This window comes from Diospyros lotus, chromosome 2 (genome assembly GCF_014633365.1).
Source record: "Diospyros lotus cultivar Yz01 chromosome 2, ASM1463336v1, whole genome shotgun sequence".
Lineage (NCBI taxonomy): Eukaryota > Viridiplantae > Streptophyta > Magnoliopsida > Ericales > Ebenaceae > Diospyros > Diospyros lotus.
In genome coordinates this window covers 7,251,694-7,277,269 of record NC_068339.1, presented here as the reverse complement: position 1 = coordinate 7,277,269, position 25,576 = coordinate 7,251,694, and the positions used below count along the sequence as shown (strand labels likewise).

The window sequence follows — 25,576 nt, the reverse complement described above, 5'->3', positions numbered from 1 at the left end:
GTGACTTCACTGCTTGGTTTCTTTTCAAAGAGCCGCTGTACCCTGTTTGGAACCTTATTTTTTAAAAAAAAAATTATATACGCATTTTAACGTACACATTTGAGTGTGATTACCATTCGAACAGTTACCATCAACGGATACCAATTACCATTTCACTGTGAAGTAACTTCAATCAGGCCAAGTTTACACCAAGGCAAAGAAGAAATTAAGATGATTCTTCTAATATAAAGGACGTCAGAAGATGACTATTGTCTCATAAAATCTAAAACAAACAGGGGGTCTTAACCTGAAAAAGAGAAAAAAAAAAGAGAAACAAATATATATATGTTCTTAGAGAGAAACTACAGACCCAAAGCAAATTGAGAATCCTGATGATACACAACAAACACGCAACATAGGGCATACAGTAATTAATTATAGGTTGCTACCAGAAACATTTTCCAACTTATCTTCATTGCAAATAGAAATCCCAGGCGAACTATCAAAATGTTCTCTGCCAAGGAAGACTGTGTGAGGCTGTTGGTGCTGATGGTACCGTGGGCTTAGGCTCGATTCTAATATCTGGTGAGGGAGCACCATACCCCCGCCCCCTCCCGCTCGTTGCTTCTTAACCGGCCTCTCACCTTTTGGGCTCCCCGAATCTGGCGTGAGCGGTTCTTTTGGGGAAGAATACGATTCATCAAGAGAGAGGCTCTTGGCATGTTCTTTGGCAGCCTTATCCAGTAATAGAGGAGGAGGAGCTGCTGCAGGGGTAGGGGTTCCTGGATCAGTCTTGTCATTTTCTGGGTAGTCAACTGATGACCCCGGAACTTCTGACTGAACTCCACTCAGTCTTTGTTGTTCTTCAATTATCTTCTTCAAGTACTTGCCTTGAGCTTCTATCCGCAACTGTAGCTGTCTCTGCACCTGTTATTTTTCAAATTTTAAACTCTGGCTCACAAAAGATGATGCCTGGTATGGCTATGACGAGTTAATGACTGAAAATAAAGTACAGAAGAGAAAAAAAATAAAATAAAATAAAAACACAGATTTATCTCCCTGCTTTTTTCTCTTCCTTTTCCTGCCTTCCTTGCCATACTAAGATCAATTGGCAATTTTAAATCACAAAATAAGCAGCGGGTACCTGCCTGGTCCTTACCCTTTTAACAAAGTATGATATTCATTAGCGAAAGAAATTACCGTGGCCAACAGCAGGCCACTGCAGTTTTTCTCATATCTGCATGCAGCCAACCTTCTGTGTCATCAAGGCTGGACATATTATCATCTCTATAAAGGGTATAAAAATGTGGTATCTTTTTCTGTGTACACTCAGTCATACCAACTACAATTTTGAATTTGATGTCCGCTTGGGGTCAGAGTTGCATGTGTTGTGGTCAATAACACACCTGCCTTAGAGCATCTCATATGGCACTCAAGGAATAGTAAAGCTTTGATGGTTCAAAACAAATGCTCAAAGAAAGGGAAGCTCATTTATCATTGTTTTTTTTTTTTCCTTTCTATTTTTATTTTCTTTTATTTTTGGTTTCTGTTCTCTACCTCACATAGGTCCCCTTGTACTATTGGATTTATCACCTATCAAAAAAGCCAAAAAGAGTGATTACATGATTCATAAGAAAAGAGAAAACTGTGACTGCCTATGTAAAATTAACTGGAATTGAAACAATTCTTCTCCCAACCTAGGGCCGCACAAAGTTTGCCAAGGAATAATTGATTAACGAGAATTGTATTCTGCTCTTAATTTAACATACCTATAAGATAACTAATTACATAAACTATACTCATTTTTGTATCCTTTTTCCTGCATGGATTTTCATACATATCAAAGAGCCCATTGACGAAAGGATGATAGTAACTTAGATTTGGTTCTCATAATTCATCATTGAGTTCCATGAACTTTGTTGATTTCAAAGATTCTACACAAAAGCATGCTCAAAAGGACAGGAAACCGCACCTCCAATTGTTCATGCAACCGCTTCTGTACTTCCATCTGCAGCTTTAGTGCTTCAGTAATTTGCATCCCTCTGTAAACAGATGAGAACAGTTCTCACATCAAGTTCAATGTCTTATGTGTAGCAAGAGTTTCTCCTTATGGTCTAAAACTTATCCATACTAAAAATTTTCATTGAGCATCATATCTTCATTTCCGACGAATCAAGCTGATTGAAAGCAAGATTTTCCATTCTGAAAATGCTGGACTTTTGACTAAAGATCAAAATTTCAATTCAATACAGTCCTTCCATCAGATTGGAAATTGAAACCATTTGGAAAAATATCTCAAACACATGAAATGACAAAATTGAAAATGTACAAAACGTTTCAAAACTAAAACTAAAGACCAGGTACATTTTTTTTTTATATAAGTTTAGCAAAATGGAAGTGTTTTAACTCCACCTAGGAGAAGGGGAAAAAAAAAGTTTTTAACTCCATATATCTGCTTGCGTGGAAGAAACAAGTAACAAGCTAGAATGAAACTCAAAGTACGCAACAGATCATTGTCAAGCAAATAAATTTTATAAACCATAAGAATATCCTATTTTAAATGTGAACTTATACAGAAATGCTTGAAAATTAAAATAAAGCCCATTTAAATGTTTATACGGTTTAAACAGATAACTGAAAATGCTTGATCTCCATATATCGGCTTACATAGATGAATCAAGTAAACAAGCTAGAAGTAAACACAACGTGAATAAGACATTGTGCAGTTAATGTCAACTAAATGAATTTATTAAAGCTTAAGTACATTCTAAACATGAACAAGGCTTCAACCAAATACAAAATTATCACAAATATATAATTTCAAATTTTACATAATTATATACAAATAACAACTGAGAAAAAATTTAAAGGTTTCTCAAGGTATGGGAGTCCTCCTTGCAACAAAACAAAGGAATGGTATTTTTCTTTTACCCCAATAGCAAGATTAAGAATAAAGCTTGACAAATTGGAAATTTTGTTCCTTGCCCCAAACACCTTTTTGAAAGGAGCATTTAAACAACGAACAGTTTAATTGAAGGTTCCCATATCAATACTATCACAGAAAGGGATAACATCTATTTGGTGCTCCCTAGTTTTGAAGTTGTGTAACTAATTTGAATATCTAATTTACCTTTAGTAATTTTACTCATCAATGCTAAGTTGCTTTCCTATATTCAGTTGATAAATACATAAACTCCTATGTACTTGACTAATGCCAATATTTAGTAACTACTACCTCCTATTCTGTAACTGAAATGAATTTTCATGGGATCACAGAGAGAAGAGGAGAGGGTGTTTTTGTATGTGTGTGTCACATTCCAAGGGCATTGCTGGTTTTCTGTCTTTAATTTCCAATTCTGTTAAGGTTAGTTGTCTTGTAGTGAGGTTGTTAGGATATATTCCTTTTTGTCCTTTTCCTTTTTGTCTTGTAGCTTAGGCAGTTAGGGTGCCCTGTCTTGTTGCAACTGTGACTTCTATATATAGAAGCCACAGCCTCGTTGGAGGATAGCATGGAATAAATGAAATACTAAATTTCCCTCTTATCTCTTCTATTTGTGTTCTCCTCTCTCCCTTCTGTTCGCATCTTCTCCTTGCTGCTGTCTCTCTTAACATTTATGTATCTTTCCCTCTTATCTGATTTCTTCCCCAAATTTCTCTCTTAATTGCCCAATCCCTTTTCACGCACTAGTTCAATCTTGAGGGTGTGACAATTGGTATCAGAGCGGAAGGTGATTCCGTTTGGAGTTCTGTGGGTGTGGCCGCTTGATCGGAAGGCACGGTGGTGCTGCGATTTTGGGTCAAGAAGCAATTCTAACCATACGGGTGAAGCGAGCTACCCACCTTGATCGGAAAGGGATTCCAACCATTCTGGAAGAGTCAACCCAGAGAGAACCGGGCCCATAGCCAGCGACTGAAGCAACGAGAATCAGTTCTCATTAGTCGGTTTTCTAGTGGGTTAATAGCAGAAGGAACGACGATGGCAAAGGGAACACGGATGAAGTAGCTGGAGTCTCGATTGGATGCAATGGAGGCGGGTGTCCGTCAGAACCAGGCGTAGATCGAGGAAAGGCTAGAGACGCTGGAGCATGGCCTCCAATAGACCCAAGAGGAAATCAGCCAAGGACGCGCAAAGATGATGGCGATGGAGAGGAACTTGTGAGAAGATTTCTCCCACCTTCGAGAGGAATTTGCAGGTTTGGGCAGCAACTAAACGCCATTTTGGCCTTGTTCTCCAGGCTGCCGAGCTCGAGCCTGCCAGCGATTTTCCGCCAAGGACCAACCCAAATCCCATACTAGCAAGGGGCTGAGCCAGAAGTCTCACTCCAGACCAGGTGGTGGCAGAGTGACTACCGGAGCCGATGCTGGAGCCAGCAACAAGAGGAGCAGAAGTCCATCAGACCCCGATTCCGATGCTAAGACTCGACATTCCAGTGTTCGACGGGAACGGCCTGAGATGGTGGGTTTGCCGGTGTGAACGGTTCTATCAATATCGAGTGCCAGAAGGTAAACGTAGCGGCAACATATCTAACGACACTAGAGACATATGATTCCAAGGGTGGAGCAAGAGAAGAACCATCCTAAGCTGGCCGAAGTTTGTAGAGGGGCTGTGTAGGAGATTCGGAGAAATAAGGATGGTAGACGTTATAGAAGAATTTAACAAAATGAAGCAAGAAGGATCGGTGGATGAGTATCTCGTGAGGTTTGAAGAACTGAAGGTGCTGATTGCAGTCGCTCACCCCACAATGGACAAAGCCTACATCATTTCCAGCTTTATTAGTGGGTTACTCGAGGAGTTGTGACCGATAGTCAAGATGATGCAGTCCACTACTATCAATCAGGCTGCAGAGAAGGCGAAGTTGCCGGAGTTGGCCCTAGAGGCGATTTCTAAATGGCATGGGACTGAAACGGAAGGGCATCCTAGCACCGCCAAATCCTCTATTATAGAGTCCTGGAGAAGACTCAGACTATGCTTTAAATGCGGGGACAAATTCAGTCCGGACCATCAATGCAGAAGGCAGTTGCTGCATATGGAGGGATTAGAGGAAGACGACGAAGCAGGAGAGCTAGCCGGAGTCGGATAAAGGAACAATGGGATTGATAGTAATAAATTTCTTGGGGATAAGAAACATTTTAAGGGGGGGAAATTTGTCACATTCCAAGGGTATTGTTGGTTTTCTGTATTTAATGTCCAATTCTGTTAAGGTTAGTTGTCTTGTAGTGAGGTTGTTAGGATATATTCCTTTTTGTCTTGTAGCTTAGGCGGTTAGGGTGCCTTGTCTTGTTGCAACTGTGACTTCTATATATAGAAGCCAAGCCTCGTTGGAGAATAGTATGGAATTTATGAAATACTGAATTTCCCTCTTTATCTCTTCTATCTGTGTTCTCCTCTCTCCCTTCTGTTCGCATCTTCTTCTTGATGCTGTCTCTCTTAACATTTCTGTATCTTTCCCTCTTATCTGATTTCTTCCCCAAGTTTCTCTCTTAATTTCCCAATCCCTTTTCACACCCTAGTTCAATCCTGAGGGTGTGACAGTGTGCCCAACAGCTAGTTTATAGCTATTGTGATCATTTGAGCTTCAATCATAAATGCCATACAACTATGATCAATTTGTCTATTTGTCACAAATGGAAACATTAAGAAAGGAAGAAAAACTACTTACGATGAATCATCCAAACTGGCAGGCATGTCCCCAGATTCTTTCTTATCAGTATTTTTCCCTTGCACCATCAATTCAAGGTAGAGTATCAATAAACCGATCCTTGTAGGGGAAGATTTCATTTTAAAATACCATTATTGTAGAATTATAGATATATTACCTAGTAAATATCTCAAGCATCATAGTTGGTTATGTAAAATTGGCTAAATGAAGTACAATGAGAATACACTTACCATCAGAAAAGGAGTCGGGGAGGTACTTTGCAAGACGATATTTCTGGATTGTGTCACATAGGTATTAGTGGAAGTATATAGAAAAACAAGGACTCTATGCTTAGTTGAAAATTTGCATGGAACACAATCAAAGAATGCATACTTGTAGATGGCTCTTGACATGGTAAATCGTTAGACCTGGTACACCCATGACTCTAAGTACACCTTTGGGAGTAGCCCCTGGAGAGAGAGAGAGAGAGAGAGGTTAAACCCTCTTAGGATGTTCCCATGGTCCACCATTAGTGAATAGTTGTTTGATTACTCAATTAAATCACCTAAGCACAGAAAATTGTTCTTCAAAAATTTATTTACCTCAAGAAGTTCCAATTCTCAATTGTATTAAATAGAAAAAACCTTCAACCAATGGACCTGAAAAGTTCAACTCTTGACCTAAAGAACTATTACACCTAAATTTGACAGCATCTAAGAGAAAAGAACATGTTCTTATATTCTCAGTTGTTTAAGCTATCCAAACTCAAATGTTATCAGGTAACATGTATTGCAAGAATATGTATGAAAAGAAGGCAGCTGCATAATTTTTACAAAAAGAAAAAAGGATAACTACAGAAAACTACCTGAGGTTTTCCATAATATTCACTTTCCACTAAACTTACTATTAACCTTACAGAAACATGCTTAAACTTTTTTTAACCTAACAAAGACTTACCCAAGTTCTAGATCTTCATGGAAGATAATTCCAGAAAAATAGTCAATACACCTCCCAATAGTAGATAAAAGTGTTGGTAAAGTGGCAAGTAAAAGAAAAACAGCATTTGAAGGTTTTAGGTATCAAAAGGTCCTATGAGGGGCTAGTTTTAGATACCTGAAACGTGTCAAATAATTTTCTTTTTTTTTTTACTTCCAACTTTACTGACACTTCTCTCTGCATTGGAAAATGTGTTGACTACTTTTGCAAAATTTTCCTCCATGTAGGTCTAGACCTTAAATAGGTCTTTGTTAGGTTAAAAACAGTTAAGTATGTTTCTGTAAGGTTAATAGTATGTTTAATGGAAAGCGAATGTTATGGCAAACCTTAGGTAGTTTTCTATAGTTATCCCTCAAAAAAATTGATCTATTCATTCTTCCCATGTATTTAAGTTTCCACATTTAGGATGAGAATGGAGGATAAATGAAGATCAAAGTCAATCATAAGGTCAAGTTAACTCACTATCAGGACCACCCAGTTGTGCCACAGCATCAACAAAGCGTTCATGAAGCTCATTTGTCCAACGCAATCTTTGCTTGGATGCCAAACTAGGATTGTTATTAAGGCTGTTTCCCCCATTTATAGGGTCCATTGTGATAGCACCAGAATCTAATTGCTGATGATTGACTGCTGCTGTGTTCACACTGACTAAAATTCAACTAGAAATGCACTCTTTGCTTCCCACTTGACTGTTTCCTCGGAAGCGTAAACTGGAGGCACTGGAAAACACAAAGAAATTATTTAAGAACTTCAAGTTAAACTTCAACTACATGTGGAGAAAATGTGATTAACCTGCCTAAAGAGAAATGAAAAACTTTTGAGTTGCACAAGAGATTCTTTAGCTTGAACAATGTCATTTTCTCAAGTCCTTAGCAGATAGAATGGCCAACATTACCAAACCAAAATCTCCTGGTTTCATATTTCAGATTGTGCAGCATAATATATAGACAATAGACACCTCGTGCTTCTCTGACAGCCTGAACCAGTGGCATAACTCAATTCACAGATAGAACGGCCAATATAGAGAACCTGGACACCTTGTGCTTGTCCGGCAATCTGAACCAGTGGCAAACTAACCAAATTCAACCATTCAAACTGGACTGGTTGATATCATCTTGTTGATGCCACCCAAATCTTGAACCAATTATGGGTATTGAGGAATTATATAAACAAGAAAGGTAAGCTGAAGCTTCCTATAAAAGGCATCCCCAGCATACAAGGCTTCAGCTTTGTAAGGGTTAAGAGAGGGTTGTTTTTGTATGCAGCTTTACTCTTGCTTTTCAAAGAGGCTGTTTCCACAACTTTGGATCTGGATGTCTCTTCTCAGTAATAACATATTTGTTCCTTGAGTTGGTGCATGCTTGATTTGACTCAGAGATACTATCAATGTAACAATCAGTGTTATTAAAGGCCCAAGGCACACTAAGGCGTAAGGCGAAGTGTGGACCTAATGGAACTAGGCGCATGCTAATTAAAAAAAAAATGAAAATACATATCTTAATTGAAGAATAAAGTATAAAATAGGTCCTAACTTCTAATAAAATATTCACAAGCATGTTATCAAAAAAATTAAAAAATTCAACAGATATTAATGAAAAGAACAATAAAAAATGCCAAAAGATGCAATTTAAAAGTATTTAAGTCAACTTAAATTAAATCTTAAACAATTTATAGGTCTTAAATCTTAATTAAGATTAACTAATTATGCATTTTAAATAATCTAAAAATCATCCTCATCATCAAGATCAAACATTTCCATATTTTCATCATTAGAAGCATCATCTCTAATCTCCCTCTCTATCTTGATCAAGTTCAAATTCAATTGAAGCATTTGAAGTAGTAGCTTTTTTACTCATTGTCAAATTTGTAGTTAAAGCAATAAATATAAACCCTAAACAGTACAAAATTAAATAAAGTAATAAATAGTAAAATAAAAGTCCTAAAAACCAGTTAAAACAGTCCAGGCGCGCCTAAGCCCAAGCTGCCTTGGGCCTGGGCACGCCTTGCCCGCCTGGAAGCATTCCAGGCACCCAAGGTGCGCCTTTAATAACACTAGTAACAATTGTCAAGTTTGACCGTCAAAGAGACTTGCCATTAACAAACATAACAATGAAGGTGGGAATGCATGGAAAAGAGGATGTCTACCCATATAAGTGATAAGCTACAACTTACAAAAAAAGTAATTCAAGATTGGCCCCACAATTGCTTGGAAAACCTGAGTCAGAGGGCAATATAAAAGTGACACATTGTGAATCATCAGAAATATGGAAAAGGAGAGCTAAAATACGGTAACTGCATTTAGTGGACGGGGGGAGGTTGCTCAGTAAACAAGCATTAAAAAGGGTATACAACATTATATTTGATTCAAAACAAAAACAATGTGGAGTTCATAGATGTTTGTGTTAGAGGCAGAGATAAGCACGTTTGGGAAGTAATGACAGGAACTCAAAAGTTCAGAAACCTCTCAAGGGAAAAGGAGAAAATCCTTGCAACCAAGAGAAAGAATAGGCAGAATATGTAATCTTAAGGTCAAGGAATATTAATCCAAGGTCTAGAAAAATGCCAAGAGGTTTAAGTGAGAATAAAGGAGATCAAGATCCCTGTGCCAAGAGGGGCTGGGACCAATTATATAGGTTAACTAATCTTACTGAGTACGCTTGTTCCGGTTATGGTGATGGGTGATAGTCTTGATAGAGACAGGTCATGCCCTGATGGAGGACCTACATCTAGGGATTTTATGAAAGTCCATTTTGATTTTAGAAAAGTCCACTGAGGGCATAAATTTAGAGACTAACAAATTAGTATTCATTAAATTTCCAAATTAGTTTTGTTTCTCTAATTTTAATTATTTCCTCTTCATAAATAGGGTTTGTTGCCACCCTATATAAACCTGTCTTACTGTTTCTGAAGGCAGCTTGTGATTGTTGAATTGATAAAACAGATTTGAGAATTATTATTGGTGTTCTTGTGTATTTATTTATGAGATTTTGTCCCTGGTTCTACATCAATTGGAATTAGAGCAACCTGCAGTCCTTAGTTAACTCCAAATCAAAACCTAAACTTTTCTTTATCTTTTCAACCAAGATAATCAACAGTTGTCTCTCCTATTCAATTCTAAATCTCCTCTCTGTTCACCAGCCACCTATAACACACACACACACACATAGATAAATATATTAAGCATGGGCTAAAGAGGTACACTCCATAACCCCCACCAGAACCAATATCTAATCTCCTACCATCAACAAGAATGCAGCCACCCGTCAAGATCTCACCAACAACTAGCAGATCATGTGCCTTCCACTGCCAACTAAATAGCCTCACCTACTCAAAACACGTTGATCTATTGATTTGCACCACCCATGTGCCAAAAAAGTAGTAGGCTGAAGAGAAGCTCTCCTCCCCCTATCATGTATCACAACAGGAAAGAAGGATGGAAGAAAGAGATTGAGAGGATGATAAAAAATTTGAGAAGGATCCGTAGCCCTAACCATGGCCCAGGCCATCAGCTAAATCCAGTAACTAAAAGAATTAAGAAAACCTTAAGCCTATCATATAATCTAACACACCAGGTCCAAACCAGTACAAGCAGCAGCAGTTTTGAATCCAAGCCCCAACCCATCAATTCAGTCCAGTAGTTTTTGAGAGGGAAAAAATTGCAAAAAGTAACAGTCTTCCACAGTCCACTCCTTCGCAAACTACAGGGGGTTCGCTAATTAAAGTTTGTTACTGGTAAACATATGGTACTCTACAAGAAACTTGATTAGTGCTTATTAACTTGATAGCAAGTAAATCTGTTTTTAGGTCCATTTTAATTCTCCATATTTCACACACAAGCAATTGGGCATGTGCAATGCACACGAATAGCATTCTTTATTATATTCAAATGATGTACAAATGAAGACAACAATATTTTAGTAAATTGATGTAACAACGAACCATGCAAAGATCCGTAAAGAAGAGAACAATTCCATACTTGACTGTCTGAAGAGCAAGAGAAAAAAAAAAGGAGTAAATGTAAAGAAACAGTAATGAATCAGTACGATTAAGAGAAACGGAGAAGATAGAGAGATGACAGAGTCATTGACAGCATAGCAGTTAGCGGGTTGGGATGGATAACAGAGTCAGCTCTGCTAAATGCTAAGCATCTATTGGGTTAAAATGAGAGTGGACACATCCCTTTAACTGCCACCAGACAAATTTCACTTTCAAATTAAGGAAACCAACAATAATTCAGTTTGTAATAATTCTGAATGAGTTTATTTGGTCAAACAGGGGCAGCCTCAAAATTGGGGTGACACGAATCAACAACCCTAACAAGAAAAGGTTCCCATCACTCTGAAAGATTATAACAACACAATGAAAGCAAAATAATTAGCTTACGGACAGGAATCAGACCCTTTCAAGTCAAAACGAAGCAATAAGAGAATCACCAGAAATAAGACCAAGAAACAGAAAAAAGAAGAAGAAAAAAAGAAATCATACCGCTTTAAGAATCATGGATCGTCAGTGGATAGACATTCAGACGACCTTAAATCCATATCCAGAACGAATCAGCAGAAACACCACTGCAAATGAAGAAAGAGAGGTATAGATAGAAAAGAATACCTTCTCGATGGAATAATGTGGGACCCGATGCCGGGCGGCAAGGGGTAGCGACGAATTGCTCAGCCCAGTTTGTGTTTGTGAATCGAGGGCGGCACCGAGCAATCGGAGTTGTGAATCGACGGCGGCACCAAACAGCAAGCAACCGGGCGGCAAGGGGGAACGATGATAAGGGGAGGGTCAGAGAGGTAGAGAGTAGCTGTAAGCTGTGACGAAGGTAAACCTGAGAGAGATAAGGGTTCGCAGAGGGGAGGGGGGCAGCCCTCGAATCAGAAACGGACTTTGCCAATTTCACCTCTTCCAAGTTCTCTTTCTTCCCCTCACTTCTTCGGTTTGTTACGTTGAATCTATATTCTACGGTCTGCGGTGCGGATTGTAATGAAGTAAGAACCATTTTATTTTTATCTCGAGCTTTATCAATTTTTTTTTTATTTTTGTGTTTGGATTTATTTTGATTTTTTTAAAAATACTCTTTTATTTATATTTAGAGTTATTTCATTTAAGTGTCGTTTCTTGAAATAAATTTTTTATTATCTTTTATTTACACATAATTTATTATTTAAAATTACCTTAAAATAAACAAAAATTAAACTATAAATCATCGCCACCCAATATATAACATAATATAACATGAGAGCTTAATTTGAAATTAAATAATTTTAATTCCCTAATTATGCAATTCATCTATTATTGAATTAAATCAATAACTCAATCTATTTGTTATTTTTTTGTTTGTTGAGTTAAATCATGAATGTTAATACGAATTTAAGTGAATTTTTAAGCACTATTACTTAAAAAGCTCTTTAATGCTTGAACAAAACTAATATCCAAACCCCTTTATATATATATATTTTTTTAATTTGGGTAATAGTTCTTCATACCACAAGACATGCAGTAGAAACACAGATAACAAATATGTCACATTTTATCCCAAATTTTAAGTTAATAGTCCTTCCAAAACAAGAAAGTGTAGAATAATTTTAAACTTTTAATTCACATTTAATACCTTTAACTTAAATCAATTCCAAGTAGAGCCTAAAATGAAAAGATTTCCTCACATGCTAGTACTAAACAAAATTAAACAATGAATAAAGTGTTAAAGGTAAACAAAATACTTAGTAAGGTAAACAATGAATTGAGCAGGTTTGTCAAATTTATTTTAGACAATGAAACTTAATACTGATTAGTTGGTTCACTCTCCATTGTAATTTGGGAAATTTGGAGAAATAGGACTCTCGGTATGAAACTTTGCAAAAATAAGACACTTTGAAAATATTTGCAAAACTAGGACTTTTGAATTTTTATCGAACAAAAATGCCCCTGCTTTTAATCAACCCGCTATACGATCCTGTCTTATGGTCTTCCCTCTCCATTTTTCACACTCGCCGTCAATCAATCTCGTGAGTCTTTCTTTCTCCCTATCCAATTGTTGTTGTTTCTTCATCAATCGTATTCTTTAAAGCTATTGTTGTCTCCATATTAGGTATGTATTCATTTTCTTGTCGTTGAAAATTTGCACCAAAAAGAATGTTGATAACTTGTGTGAATTTACAGTAGTTTATCCTCTGTGCTTTTTTTTTTTTTTTTAATGAAAACGTAATAGGCAATAGGATGCAGAATAATTGGAATCTGAAATAGCAATAGGATGCAGAGAAATTAGAGCGTGTGAAAGAATCTGCTCTAGTATCTGAGAAGCCTAGATTTCGACATCTCTGTATAAATTCCAATATAAACAGAAACTTAATATTTCTTTAACCGATATCATTTTTATATGCTATCTATGTATAAATTGCATAGTAAACAAAAATTAAATAGAAATTTCAGTTATGTTGTATCGGTTACCTACCAATAAATTGACTGATATAAATTACTTATGCTATAATAATATCTCTGAATATATTAAAAAGTAAACAGACACTTATCGATAAGATTCATCGATATCGTATATGTTGTATCAGTTACAAACCAATATTAATTGACTGATATAAATTGCATATGTTATCATATCTTTGAATATTTTGAAATGTACACAAGTACTTACCGATAGGAATGAACCGATATTATTTCCCAAACAATTTCAAACAGAAACTTACCATTAGGAATTCACCTCTATTTTTTTTAAAATAAAGATGACTTTCCTCCAGTTCTCAAACACTGGAGCTTGTTCTATCACAGTTCAGATTCCAAGTACATTGCTAATGCACTGCCAACCGATAGGTTATATCGGTTGTTTAAGGTCAACAGTGCATTGGCAACATACTTAGAATTTGAACTAACAATAGGACGCGGTACAATCCAATATCTTAGAAGCTAGAGGAAAGTGATATCTATTGCTGGCCTTGGTCGGGGATTCTTACAAATATTAAGAATGCAAAGAGTGCGTACAAAGAGAAGTGTTAAATAGAAAGCAAATCTACTGATCACTGGGTTTGCCTTTGTTTTGCACTTCTCTTGGAGGCCCCTCATATGTTGTTGCTGCTCTCTGCATCCAATCTTTCTATTTCCGATCTATACCGCATATATATAGCGTGGGAGTAGTCGGTGGACAATCAGTATGTTTGACTGATATTATAGAGTGGAATAAATGAGCTAGTAAAGAAGGGATATCAAAAGTCGGTCAACCAAACGATCATAAATCACGAAAATATTATCTATCGGTTACCATAGATCAGATACAAATCGATATGTTTGACCGATATTATAGAATGGAATAAATGAGCTAGTAAAGAAAAGATACAAAAAGTTGGGCAACCGAACGGTCTCAAATCACGAAAATATTATTGATCGGTTACCATAGATTAGATACAAACCGATATGTTTGACTGATATTATAGAGTGAAATAAATAAGTTAGTAAAGAAGGGATACTAAAAGTCGGGCAACCGAACGGTCGCAAATCATGAAAATATTATTGGTCGGTTACGTTATATCAGATATACACCGATACATTTGACTGACATTGCATTGCAATTTACACACAAAAATTGGTAATGCAAACGAAGTGTGGGAACCAATGTGAAAGTAACCACCCAAAGCTTTTCGATGATTTATAATCACAACGTTCGTAACAATCCATGTCCAAGGCCAGGAAAATATATAACTTTCCTCATGATTCCCAGATAGTGGAGCAGGTTCATTCACACATTGTGATTCCTCTGCCTCTTCAGCTAGTTCAGATTCAAAGAGCATTGGCAAAATGAAAATCTTGTTATGCTCTTTGAATCTGAACTAGCTAAAGAGGCAGACCAATCGCAATGTGTGAATGAACCTGTTCCACTATCTGGGAATCATGAGGAAAGTTATATATATTCTTGGCCTTGGACATGGATTGTTACAAACGTTGTGATTGCAAATCATCGAAAAACTTTGGGTGGCTACTTTCACATTGGTTCGCATACTTCGTTTGTATTACTGATTTCTGTGTGTAAATTGCAATGCAATGTAAAATAAAGCTTAATATTTATTCCCAAACATATCGGTTATGATGCATCGGTTTATAACCGATACTTATTATCGATATACATTGCATCTGGAATTATCGGTCTAAATACATTGGTTAGAGACTGATATATTGGTTCATGAAGAGATAGGGAAAAGGAATGGCTAAGTCGATAGAGATTTCACGTCATGCACGTTTCCTATCTTGGATCGGTTCTCTCAAGAGTGTAAGAATTGCAAGGTGAGAAAAAAACGACAGGAGCGATTGATAGTCTTAACAAATGAGAAAAGGGAGTTACCAATTATATAGAGTTGTAGTGGCTTACCAAAAGTAGGGCCAACAATTAGTACGATCACAAATCACAAAGAGATTTTCGTACTCTTCAGATCTCAACCGATATGATATGTTGTGGCACCACCTCATTGGAGGCGGTGAGAAGTAATCACGAGCCATTATCTCATTTGCATCGGAATGAGTCCACCGCATTATTCGATAGGGTTTGACCGAAGTTATAGGTCCAATCACATCGATTATGTAAATGATGTACGTAAACCGATGATAAAAGATGCCTATGGAATTGGTCAAACATATCGGTTATTAATCGATGACATAATCGATATTATAAAGACATGTTTGTTTGACTCCCATTTGGAACCAATTGAAATCGGTCAAAAAATATTTGTTCATAATTGATGCCATGAACATCGATCAAACATACTGGATAATTCTCCACATAAATTGCAATGTAAACTAAATATAGCCATAATAATATGGGTGAAGTCATATCGGTTGTCTCAGTCATTTTCTTTTGCATCATTTTTCATTGGTTATGTAAACGATGTCGAATTTGTAGGGAATCATTATTGGATTAGAGCAAGTTTGGCGACCGACATCCTTTGTATGTGCAATGTTAATATTTCCACAGCAACATCGGTTATATTTAATCGGTTAGAAATCGATACCCTCTGACCGATGTCCTTTTCTTCAATTTTCATCAATTAACACACATCGTTTATGTAACCGATATGCATGCACCGATATTGATTCCCCAAGAACAAATTTTAATTTAATACTATAATGATATCTGTTACATTGTTGTTACAAAAAAAATAAATAGGTTTTTATTAAAAGATTGGACTTTTAAATGTTTAATATAAGAATGTAAGTTTAAACATTTATGACAATTCCTCTTGGAGGTTTCCTGTCTTTTTTTTTTTTTTCATTCAAAATTATTGGATTAGAGCAAGTTTGGTGATTGTGACTAATTTGACCACAACGATTACATTTTACCCTCCTATTCTCTTCACCAAATGAAGGAATTTGACAAATCTTACGTCTTCCACATTTGCGTCTACTTGTTGACGGTAGCAATTTAATAGACACAATTTCCTCCGACACGGTTCAGTCAGCTTAGTTGCCCACAGGCATTATCGGATCGGCATATGCACACAACAGAGCTTCTGTTTAGTAGTATGAGGAGCACAAAGTGTATGAGTCAATATTACGTAAACGTGCAGCAGTCAGGGCATGACCACTTGGCTATTTGTTGAAATCAAACACTCGACAAGTGCAAGTTTTCGCCTTCAAGTCGACAATACCCCCAAATTGATCGTCCTGAACATTGAATCTATACATATCAATCAGTTCTAGACGCTAATACTAGGATAATGCCAATCTTTTGGCTATTTCTCCCTCAGCCCAAGCTGTTATATATCCATTCATTTTACTAGCATCACCCCATCTCTCATAAACCATTATTGCAACATATTCCTGATATATTCCATCAAATATTGAATCGGTAATTTACGCGCATCCGTCAGAATTGCATTGAGGCATTCTGCAATGTTTGTAGTCATTATATCAAACATTTTGCTATCCGAATATGCCCATGCCCAACGACTGAAATCAGCCTCTTTAAGATAGGTATTGACGACTGGAGCATATCGCTCGAGCTCATTAAAATATTCTTGAAATTTTGATTGTCAATATGCCTTCGCAACCTTATAGAAGAGAGCATGCACATTTTCTTTTTTATATTTAGCCTTAACGTTCTGACCAATATGATATATACATGAAACGTGAAATGAGTTAGGGAACACAGTCATGACCGCCTTAGGGATGCTTTTGTGCCGGTCAGACACAAATACCAAATTAGGTATCTCATCACCAAGTGCAGAGCGTAATTTATTGAAGAATCATTCCCATGAACCATTCTCATCTCCGACTCCCCACGCTATAAGATAAACATGATTGTTACCATCTTTGCACGTGCCAACAAACAAACTACCAAGATACTTGTCCTTAAGGAAACAAGCGTCCACTGCAATTACGGGCTGCATCTTGCTACGAAATCTGGCAAGGCATGCACCAATGCCCATAAAAAGGTACTTGAATCTGTTTCCACTGTTTCTCTTGAATTCTACAATAGTCCTGAGGTTATTCAACTTCAACATGTATAAATAAGATGGAAGCAACTGGAATGATTCCTTCGCACCCTCCTTGATCATGTCTAAAGCCTTTTCCCGCGATTTCCATGCCTTATCATAACTTATGTTGACCCCAAAGTGCTTGCGAATATCGTCAACAATGTTCTTAGGCTTATAAATACGTTTAACATCCTTGAAATTGGTTTTTATATAACAACCAATTATTCTGCTCTTCATCTGACAATGATCGCGACGCATTATTGAAGATGAACATGAATGAGTATTTACATATTTCCTAATTGTCCAACCAAAAAAAGTGCCAAGCATGGCTTCCCTCAACCGCCATTTACAATTACCGTGCTTACATTTTGCGTACACTACCTTCTTAGTTAACTTGACCACTTTGTATTCGTAATTATTCTTCAAAGCCAACAAACTCATTTGTGGATGCAATTCTGATTTTGACGCAAAAATTTTGTTCAACTCAACTTCTGACACAGCTGATAATGTTCTCGCACTAACCCTAGATGTTGGTACATACACATCATTTCGAAACCTATATGTCGGTTGATAAATATCCTTACATGATCGATAATAAAACCGATATATCATTTTTCATGATGCTTCTATGTTTGAACCTATATCGGTTGAAATATATCATGACGTAAATTGTTGATATATCAATCGATATATGTCAAAACTAGGGAAATACATATTTTTCACTCATTACTTTTTCACGAGGATAAATTATCTTGAACTCACTCAAACTATTCAGTCTCGTTGACCAACTTTCTTCGAAGATTAGAAAATAACTAAATACCTAGATGGAAAGAAGCCGATTGATGTGCGAAAACAACAATAATGGTTTTGAAGAAGACGATTGATAAAGAAGCAGTAACACTTTGATGAGTGAATAACAACAATGATTTTGAAGAAGCACAACACTCAGATGGAGATAAAGAAAGATGAGCGTGAGAGATTGGCGGCGGTCAAGAGAGAATGTGAGTGAGAGAAGAGAAGGCAAGATCCAGGGGTTGATTAAAAGCAGAGACATTTTTGTTTAGTAAAAATTCAAAAGTCCTAATTTTACAAAGATTTTCATAGTGTACTATTTTTGCAAAGTTTCGTGTTGGGAGTCCTATTTTTCCAAATTTCCCTTGTAATTTCCACGTATCTTAGTCCAAAAAATATGATAATATTAATCCAAAATGGCTTACGACTCCGTCCATTCACCATCGACGTATCACTGCAGAGAGAACTGTGGGGGGAGAGAGAGAGAGTCAGATGGAGAAGATAGCAAGCTCAGGGTTGATTACTGCGGCCAGTCTCGCCTCCTTGGTGGTTCTCTGCTTGGCGATCGAGTCACCGCAGTATTCGGTGGTTTACAAGGAATCGGACTTCGAGATCAGACTGTACAGAGACTCCGCTTGGATGTCCGCTCCCGTTGTAGATATCTCCTTCCACAAGGCTACCAAAATCGGCTTCCACAGGTGCCCCCCCCTCCTTAGTTTGTTTCCCTAGAAATGCTTGGAAAATCACTTTTCGAAATTGAAGTTCTTAGTACTATTTTTTTTTTCTTCATGATCAGAATTCCTTCCTATTAGTATAATTTTCTCGGGATCAAACGCAGAGCGATTTGAGGAAGTTTTGCCTATTGATTCATATGGTGGGATAGGGATTGATCTCGTGGTATCCAAATCGGAGGTATTAAAAGTGACATCGGAAGAGGAGGGGAAAAATTGAAGAATAAGAAAAGGGCATAAGCCAGCAAGAAGCAAGGAAGAACTTATCGCAGAGATTGATGTTCATTATGAATCAGACACTGTCCCACTAGACATCATAATAGGGAAGGAAAATAGGTTTGGTTTGTTCTCTTTAGGCATGGCTTTCACCTTGTTTTTTAAAACAAAAGGCCACGTCTAACAACCACACCCGACCAATTTGAAGAATCTTGTACAAATAGTCGCATCTCTTTCAGTAGATATATCTGATTCAAGGATCTTATTGAGCCCTTACCTCTTTGCCATTGTGGATGGATGAACTCAAAAAACACATCCAAGAATTAGTGCATGAGCGTATGTTAAATGCAAACAATATTGTCTAGGTGGATGAGACAAAAGAAAGCATTAACGATGAAATTGAATTATAGAGAAACACCTCAGAATTCAAAGATTTTGAGTTACATAGGTTAAAAATTGAGTATATGAACTGGAAGTATTGTAAAAATAGAAGTCCAAATGATGTTATTGTGAGACTTGGAGAACAACTTGATCTTAAAAAGATCAACTTCAGTCTCTTTGATCAATTATTAAAAAAGGAGAGCTAAATGAACAAAGGCAAGATGGTTAAAGTGGAGAAGTGCCTTTAGCATTTTATGTGATCGTAAAGAACCTAATAATTAAACGATTATCTAAAAGATAAATAAAAGAAATTAGGAAACAAGCTAAAATAGGAAATAAACAAAAGAATCAATACTAACTCCTATTTCTAGTTATCTGTCCTACATCACTAGGTTTATTTATAACTTAGGAAATTATGTTATTTGTTTGGTCCAATATGAGGGCATACATGAATATGCACAAGAGTCCTCTGAATATTAGCTGCTAATCATTGTTTGTATCCCTTAATGAACAACTACATGCCTTGTCAAGGGTTTGGTGTATTACACAATAAGTGGAAGTGGGGCATGGTGATGATTATCGATGCATGGAAAGAGGAAGAGCTGGAATAGAGGGTAAATAGGGCTGGATAGCTAGTGAGAAACAATATGGCATCATAATATTGCGGACTATCTTCTGATAAGTTTAATCATTGTTTCCATATTTATTTTGAGAAGTGTTAATATGCAGTGATTTGCATGGAAATAGAGTAGCACTTGTCTTGAACTATGGCCCACTTAATCTCACTGTCATTTTTCACGTGTTAGTTTTCATTTCAAATTTTTAGATTTTTGTGTTAAGTTTCTGTTTTCAATTGAGAAAATGAAAACTAAATCTGTTGTCTGATTTTTATGTCAATTGTTGTAAATTTGAAAGTTAAACAAAAAATGTTGTTTGATTGCGTAGGAAAACAAAAATAGGAGCTTTCACATGTAACAAGAACTGTATTTCAAATTTTACTGCACCAAGATGGACTAAGATCGTTGAAGGATTACTGAAGCTCCCAGCATTAGAAATTTGAATGTTATATGATGGATGCAATGACAATCCAAGGAGGAACCTAGAAAATGTTATTGTTCCTCCTATTTTCAAGTGTGAACTCACTCTCATCAAATCTCTCCGATAATTATGCTCACTTAAACCCCCTATCTTTGGCACACAACAAACACCTAGAGAAGGCATAGCATCACAGCTTCTCAAATGCCAAACAATTGCAGACCAAGACGGGTAGAATTGCCTTGGTGGAGACAGGGATTGAATACGATTACAAGGAAGAAAATTGCAACAGCAAAAGCCCCTGCAAATGAGCCCTGTTCACAACCAGATTCCCGTGCTGATTTATAATGGCCCACTAGCGTATGAAACCCCCATCATTGATGAGTACAACTGAAATCTGGAATCATGGGTCCCCTTTGTTGGCCTGCGCAGAGCTTGGGGGAGCTTGCTGTGCAGCTGGACGTTGTTAGAACATCATTTCTGCTTGTTGCCAGTGGAGGGGGGTCATTAGTCGGCAGGGGGCTCATCACTGGCTGCCAAGCTCATCCTCTCAGTTTCGAGTAGTACTGCTGGTGTTGGTCATGGCAGCTCTTGTTATCACATACAAAAGTTTTGGCTTGAAATGAGGAAACCCGACAGGAAAATGTCTTTTTGGCATTTATATTTTTTTCCTGAAAAATTTTATTTTGTGTTGATTTTTGAAAACATAAAGATATAATTGAACTACATTTTTTGTGTTCATTTTCAAAAAGTTTGAAAATGACAACAGAACTGAAAACCAGAACAAATCAAACGGGCCCTTGTTCCATGTCCAGGATTCAGGAAACAACCGAACATTTAGTCCATATCATACCAGACAAAGATAGAAACTGCAAGGCCTTCGTTTATTTAATGATATGAAAGACACTTTGTACTAAATGATCAGTCAGTCCTATTGTGCTCTTATCTCATGGAGTTTTAAGAGGTTGATCATCTATCTTTGCATGTGTATAGCTTGTTTTTTGTTTTTTCTTTGTTTATTGGACCCGTGGAAGTTGTCTGTCTAGCTAATACAATTGGTTGATTAACTACCAATATTGGCCACGAGGTAGATTGGTATATATCTCCGTATAATTGGTGAGAGATTGTGCGAAAAAGAGGTGGGAAATTTTGTGCCTTACCATCTGTGCTCATCATTCCTTCGAACCGAAAAATTTCAAGGGTGTTGTTTTGTGCTTTAAATTCTGCCACGGACTCTCTCTCCCTCTTCTTTTGGAACTCGAAGACAATTATTGACTTCTTAGGGTATATAGTTGCCTTGCTCTCACAGGTTATTCCAGTACATCCAAGGTGCAAATCTGAACAACTCTCGGATTTCAATGACTGCGCCTGTCTTAACAAGCATTGTTCCAGGAGCCGGCCCTCTACACTCCTCAGCGTACTTCGTTAGATTGTACTTGCCGGTGAAGTTCCAAGCAACTCCACCAATTCCTCTCCCGGAACTGAGCCTTAAACCCGATTCATGGTCCAGCCGCTGCATTGCGGTGAGAAAGTTCTCAGGATTTGCAAGGGATAACAACATTGTGCAGGAGGCAGAGAAGCTGTCCATGAGCCTGAGCAGGTCTCCATGGGCAGGCTCAACTTCTATCAAAAGTGAATTTGCTTATTCAATTGCACAGTATAACTCTCCCTTGCGGTTAATTGGCCGTGTGAATGAAGTTTGGGTGGAATTGGATGAAAATTCTGTAGATGGCTGCAAATCCAATGGAGTTGCTACATACTGAACTCCTTCCGACTCGAGCACCATTGTGGTAATTTCTCCTCCTCGTATGAGCTAGACTCTACAGGATGTTCCTTTATGCATATCCTCTGCATCTGTGTATATATATGTATGTATTCGGAATCCTTATGTTTAAATAAACATGGTGAAGTGCTTCTACTTAGCTCATATGTCTATGATAGGTGTATGAAGTGGATGAGATTTTTTTCTTCTTGATAAGACAAAAGTAAACATGACTCCATCAATATGAAAATGAGATGTCACAAGTAATTTAAATAAATAGGTTGTTGAGTTGAATCAATAAAAAAAAAAATTGCTATTATGTTATTTCATCAAAGTGGGAAATGGAAGCTGCTGCAGATATGGGATTTTCAGAGTAATGAAACCCCCTCATCCATCATCATCAGTACTTGGTCATAATTTTCCTGAAAAGCTCCTTTGGTGCAGGCAATCCCGTAAACCTCTCAAATTGTTCATAGGCCTGCCCAATGAACATCTCGGTGCCAGAGACAATTTTGGCTCCAGATTCTTCAGCTTCCCGCAGTAATCTTGTGATTTTGGGAGTATAAACAGCATCAAAAACCAGCGCATATGGTTTCAGGGCTTCCTTGTCGATGGGTGTCTCGTCAATCTTGGGTTGCATCCCAATAGAGGTTGTGTTTGCCAGAATCGTTCCGTCCTCTGGATGGAAACTATTCAAATCAGCAAGAGATAAAGCATCCCCCCCAACTGTATCCGCAAGTTCCTTAGCTCGATTATATGTTCGGTTCGCGATCACAATCCTTGCCCCCTTCTGTCTCGCACCATAAGCAAGTGCCTTGCCAGCTCCACCAGCACCAATCACAACAAACAATTTACCAGCCAAGGGTGAACTTGCCTCATTTGATCCTTCTCCTACTGCTAGTGCATCCTCTATCGCAGTAATAGCACCAACATAGTCTGTATTACAACCAAACAACTTCCCATCATCACTTGAATTATTCTCCTGATAATGCAATTCACAGCTCCTATGGACTTTGCAACTGGGTCGAGCTCGTCGCAACACTCAGCCGCGGCCTCTTTGTGAGGAATGGTAACACTGAAACCCAAAAAATCCACAGACGAATAAGTCTGAAGAAAGCTTGCAACGTTATCCACCAAAAAACCCAGATAAACTCCATTAAACCCAACTCTCTTGAATGCTTCGTTGTACAAAGCAGGAGACTTGCTATGGCCAACAGGCTTCCCAATAATGCCAAATACCTTTGTACCAGGTCCCATCCGTCTGAAATTATACAAATTCACCAAATCATCAATTGTTGGTTGCCCTTGCCCAGGCTGGAGGCCAAGGGTTCCAAATGTTAGATATCCCCCAAATTTGGGGCAAAGTATGCGTGAAATCAAACCCCTCTCACCCATTACCAATCCTATAATTGGGACGCCTCTTGCTTGGCAATGACTTGTTATTTGGAAAACACGAGCCACATCTGTGATATCCACGGCAGTTGTTGCGATCTTGACAATGTCGGCTCCGGCCGCTTGAATCTTCGCCACAAGGCTGCCAAGCTCCTCAATCGACGGAGTAGCTTGATAGTTATGTGAAGAGACAATGACTTTACATTTCGCCGGCTTTTTTCCACGCATCGAGCTGTTGAATTCGTCAGCGACCTCGAGTTCGACATCAATGTAATTGGCTCCCAATTCCATGGCTAGTTGAAGCGCATTCAGTCGGCTGGTCTCGTCGCCGTCGTATAGACCGCCTTCACGTTTCGGTCTGAAAGTGAAGAGAGCGGGGAGAGGACAGCGTTTGATTAGGGTTTGGATGTCGTGGCCAGGATTGAAGCTCTTCAAGCTATCCAATCGAAGCTCCACCAGATCAGCACCGCTCAATTTCGCCTGTTCCATGTAAATCAGCATCTGATCCACCGTGTCCGCCATCAATGGAGCACAGATCAGGGTTGAGTTCTTCCTAATCGTTCCCTCACTATCCATTTTCACATCGGCAACTGACCAGCAAGTTCAGAATGGGTAGCTATTGTGCTCTCTGGCCAGTAAGTCTACCCCTCTGTGTGTGTGTGTGTGTGTGTGTGTCAGATATCTGTATAAGTGGATGAGATTTGATAGTACAAGGAACAATTTTTCTCAAGAGGATAAGAAGATAGCAATGACTCTCTCTCTCTCTCTCTCTCTCTCTCTGTGGCGGACCCAGCTTTTCTTCAATGGTGTCTTCACGTGGCTTTTCAATCTTCGTCATCTTCTTGCTGTGGATTGCCGTGCGTGCGGTGGGAAGCTCCGGCTCCGATTTGGTGCAGTGTGAGTGCTTGAAGGTTCCGACGTGAAAGTTTTTTTTTTTTTTTTGGGCACGGAAATAAAAGTTTTCTTTATAAAAATTATTTCCCATTTATTACATCAAGATATTACACAACGGAAAATAAACTCTAAATCGGTCTAGAAATCAAAAGAAAATTCAATAAAAGAAAAAAAAATATATACACTAATAAATAAAGAGTCATCTATTCATGGGTTTATACGTGGATGTTCTCACAATAAATTAGAGGACTTATTGCAATAAATTGACGATATTCTCTCATCTCTTCTTCTTCCTCCTCTTTCTCTCATTCTCTTCTAGCAATGACATCTTGTCTTTTGTCACATGAGACAATGACAAGATGTGGTTGTTGAGAAAAAGGGAAGAGAAAGGAGAAAGGATATAGCGATTGTGAGCGAGAATGCACTGGTGAGGCAATGAGGCAACGGTGGTCGGCCAGGTGACGACATCCTCCACCTCATTGCCTCGCCTTCTCACCTCTCGTCTCTTGTTGGCGACAGTCTCTTTGTCACCGCCTTGTGAGGCAGGGACGATTGGTGCAACAGCAGGCGATAAGGCGAAAAACGACAACGATGGCGAGAAGAAGGCGGGGCGGTGTGAGTGGGAGAATGGGCAAAATGGTCATTGGGAGATGAAAGAAAATAGTAAAATGATTATTTAAACTCCTGTAAAAACCCTATCTGTACAAATAATATTATTCATAAATAAAAGACCAAACAATTACCATTGTCTTATTTGCAAATACCCACTTCTTAAATACATATATTAATTCAATTTTACAAACAATAATTTGATCTAATTTTCGTGCTAACATATTTGAAACCAATTTGTAAGTTATTAGGCTGCTCAAATAAATTTTTCAGCTCCCATTAGATTTCATACTATAGAATTCAAAAAATATCGATATCTTCTACAATATAAAAAGTAATATGAAGATATAATATATAATTATATAATACGCATTTTATGTGTATAATATATATTCATTATGTATATCACACTATTTAATTATGCTATTCTTTGATAGGTGATGTCAAATCCCTTTCCGGAGTTCCCCAGAATGAGTTGCAAGAAATTAGGCAGGAGACACATTCATGCCCCTTAATTTTGGGCTTTTAATCATTTGTGCCCTTAACTTGAAAAATAATTTATTGTGCCTTTCAAATTCTAAATTTGAACTTATTATACAGTATAAATTCAAATTTTAGATCGATCATACACCTTAGTATCTACTTAACATCACACATAAGTTACACACACGGCTAAATATA

The 25,576-nt window shown here is 37.7% G+C and overlaps 3 protein-coding genes and 1 pseudogene across 6 annotated transcripts; 1 reads left to right on the top strand and 3 right to left on the bottom strand.

Moving 5' to 3' along the window:
- Positions 1-195: 195 nt before the first annotated feature.
- On the bottom strand, positions 196-11,579 carry LOC127794951 (myb family transcription factor PHL7). 4 transcript variants are annotated; one of them, XM_052326287.1, is made up of 9 exons: positions 11,223-11,579; positions 11,100-11,144; positions 7,407-7,994; positions 7,077-7,333; positions 6,012-6,088; positions 5,870-5,912; positions 5,640-5,697; positions 1,952-2,021; positions 196-906 (listed from the first exon to the last, which is right to left on the bottom strand). In XM_052326287.1, the coding sequence occupies exons 4-9, from the start codon at positions 7,204-7,206 to the stop codon at positions 415-417; spliced, it is 870 nt and encodes a 289-aa protein (XP_052182247.1). In that variant the 5' UTR covers positions 7,207-7,333; positions 7,407-7,994; positions 11,100-11,144; positions 11,223-11,579; the 3' UTR covers positions 196-414. The 4 variants fall into 4 exon arrangements, with proteins under 4 accessions (XP_052182247.1, XP_052182246.1, XP_052182245.1 ...); XM_052326286.1 differs by having other exon boundaries at positions 7,411-7,994; XM_052326285.1 differs by lacking the exon at positions 7,407-7,994.
- A 5,273-nt stretch (positions 11,580-16,852) lies between these two features.
- Positions 16,853-17,695, bottom strand: LOC127794610 (uncharacterized). Its single transcript, XM_052325859.1, has one exon. The coding sequence runs from the start codon at positions 17,693-17,695 to the stop codon at positions 16,853-16,855; it is 843 nt and encodes a 280-aa protein (XP_052181819.1).
- A 605-nt stretch (positions 17,696-18,300) lies between these two features.
- Positions 18,301-22,160, top strand: LOC127794953 (uncharacterized). The gene is made up of 2 exons (XM_052326291.1): positions 18,301-18,573; positions 21,548-22,160. The coding sequence occupies exons 1-2, from the start codon at positions 18,368-18,370 to the stop codon at positions 21,999-22,001; spliced, it is 660 nt and encodes a 219-aa protein (XP_052182251.1). The 5' UTR covers positions 18,301-18,367; the 3' UTR covers positions 22,002-22,160.
- Positions 22,161-22,205: 45 nt separating this feature from the next.
- On the bottom strand, positions 22,206-24,316 carry LOC127794947 (bifunctional 3-dehydroquinate dehydratase/shikimate dehydrogenase, chloroplastic-like; annotated as a pseudogene).
- Positions 24,317-25,576: the final 1,260 nt, after the last annotated feature.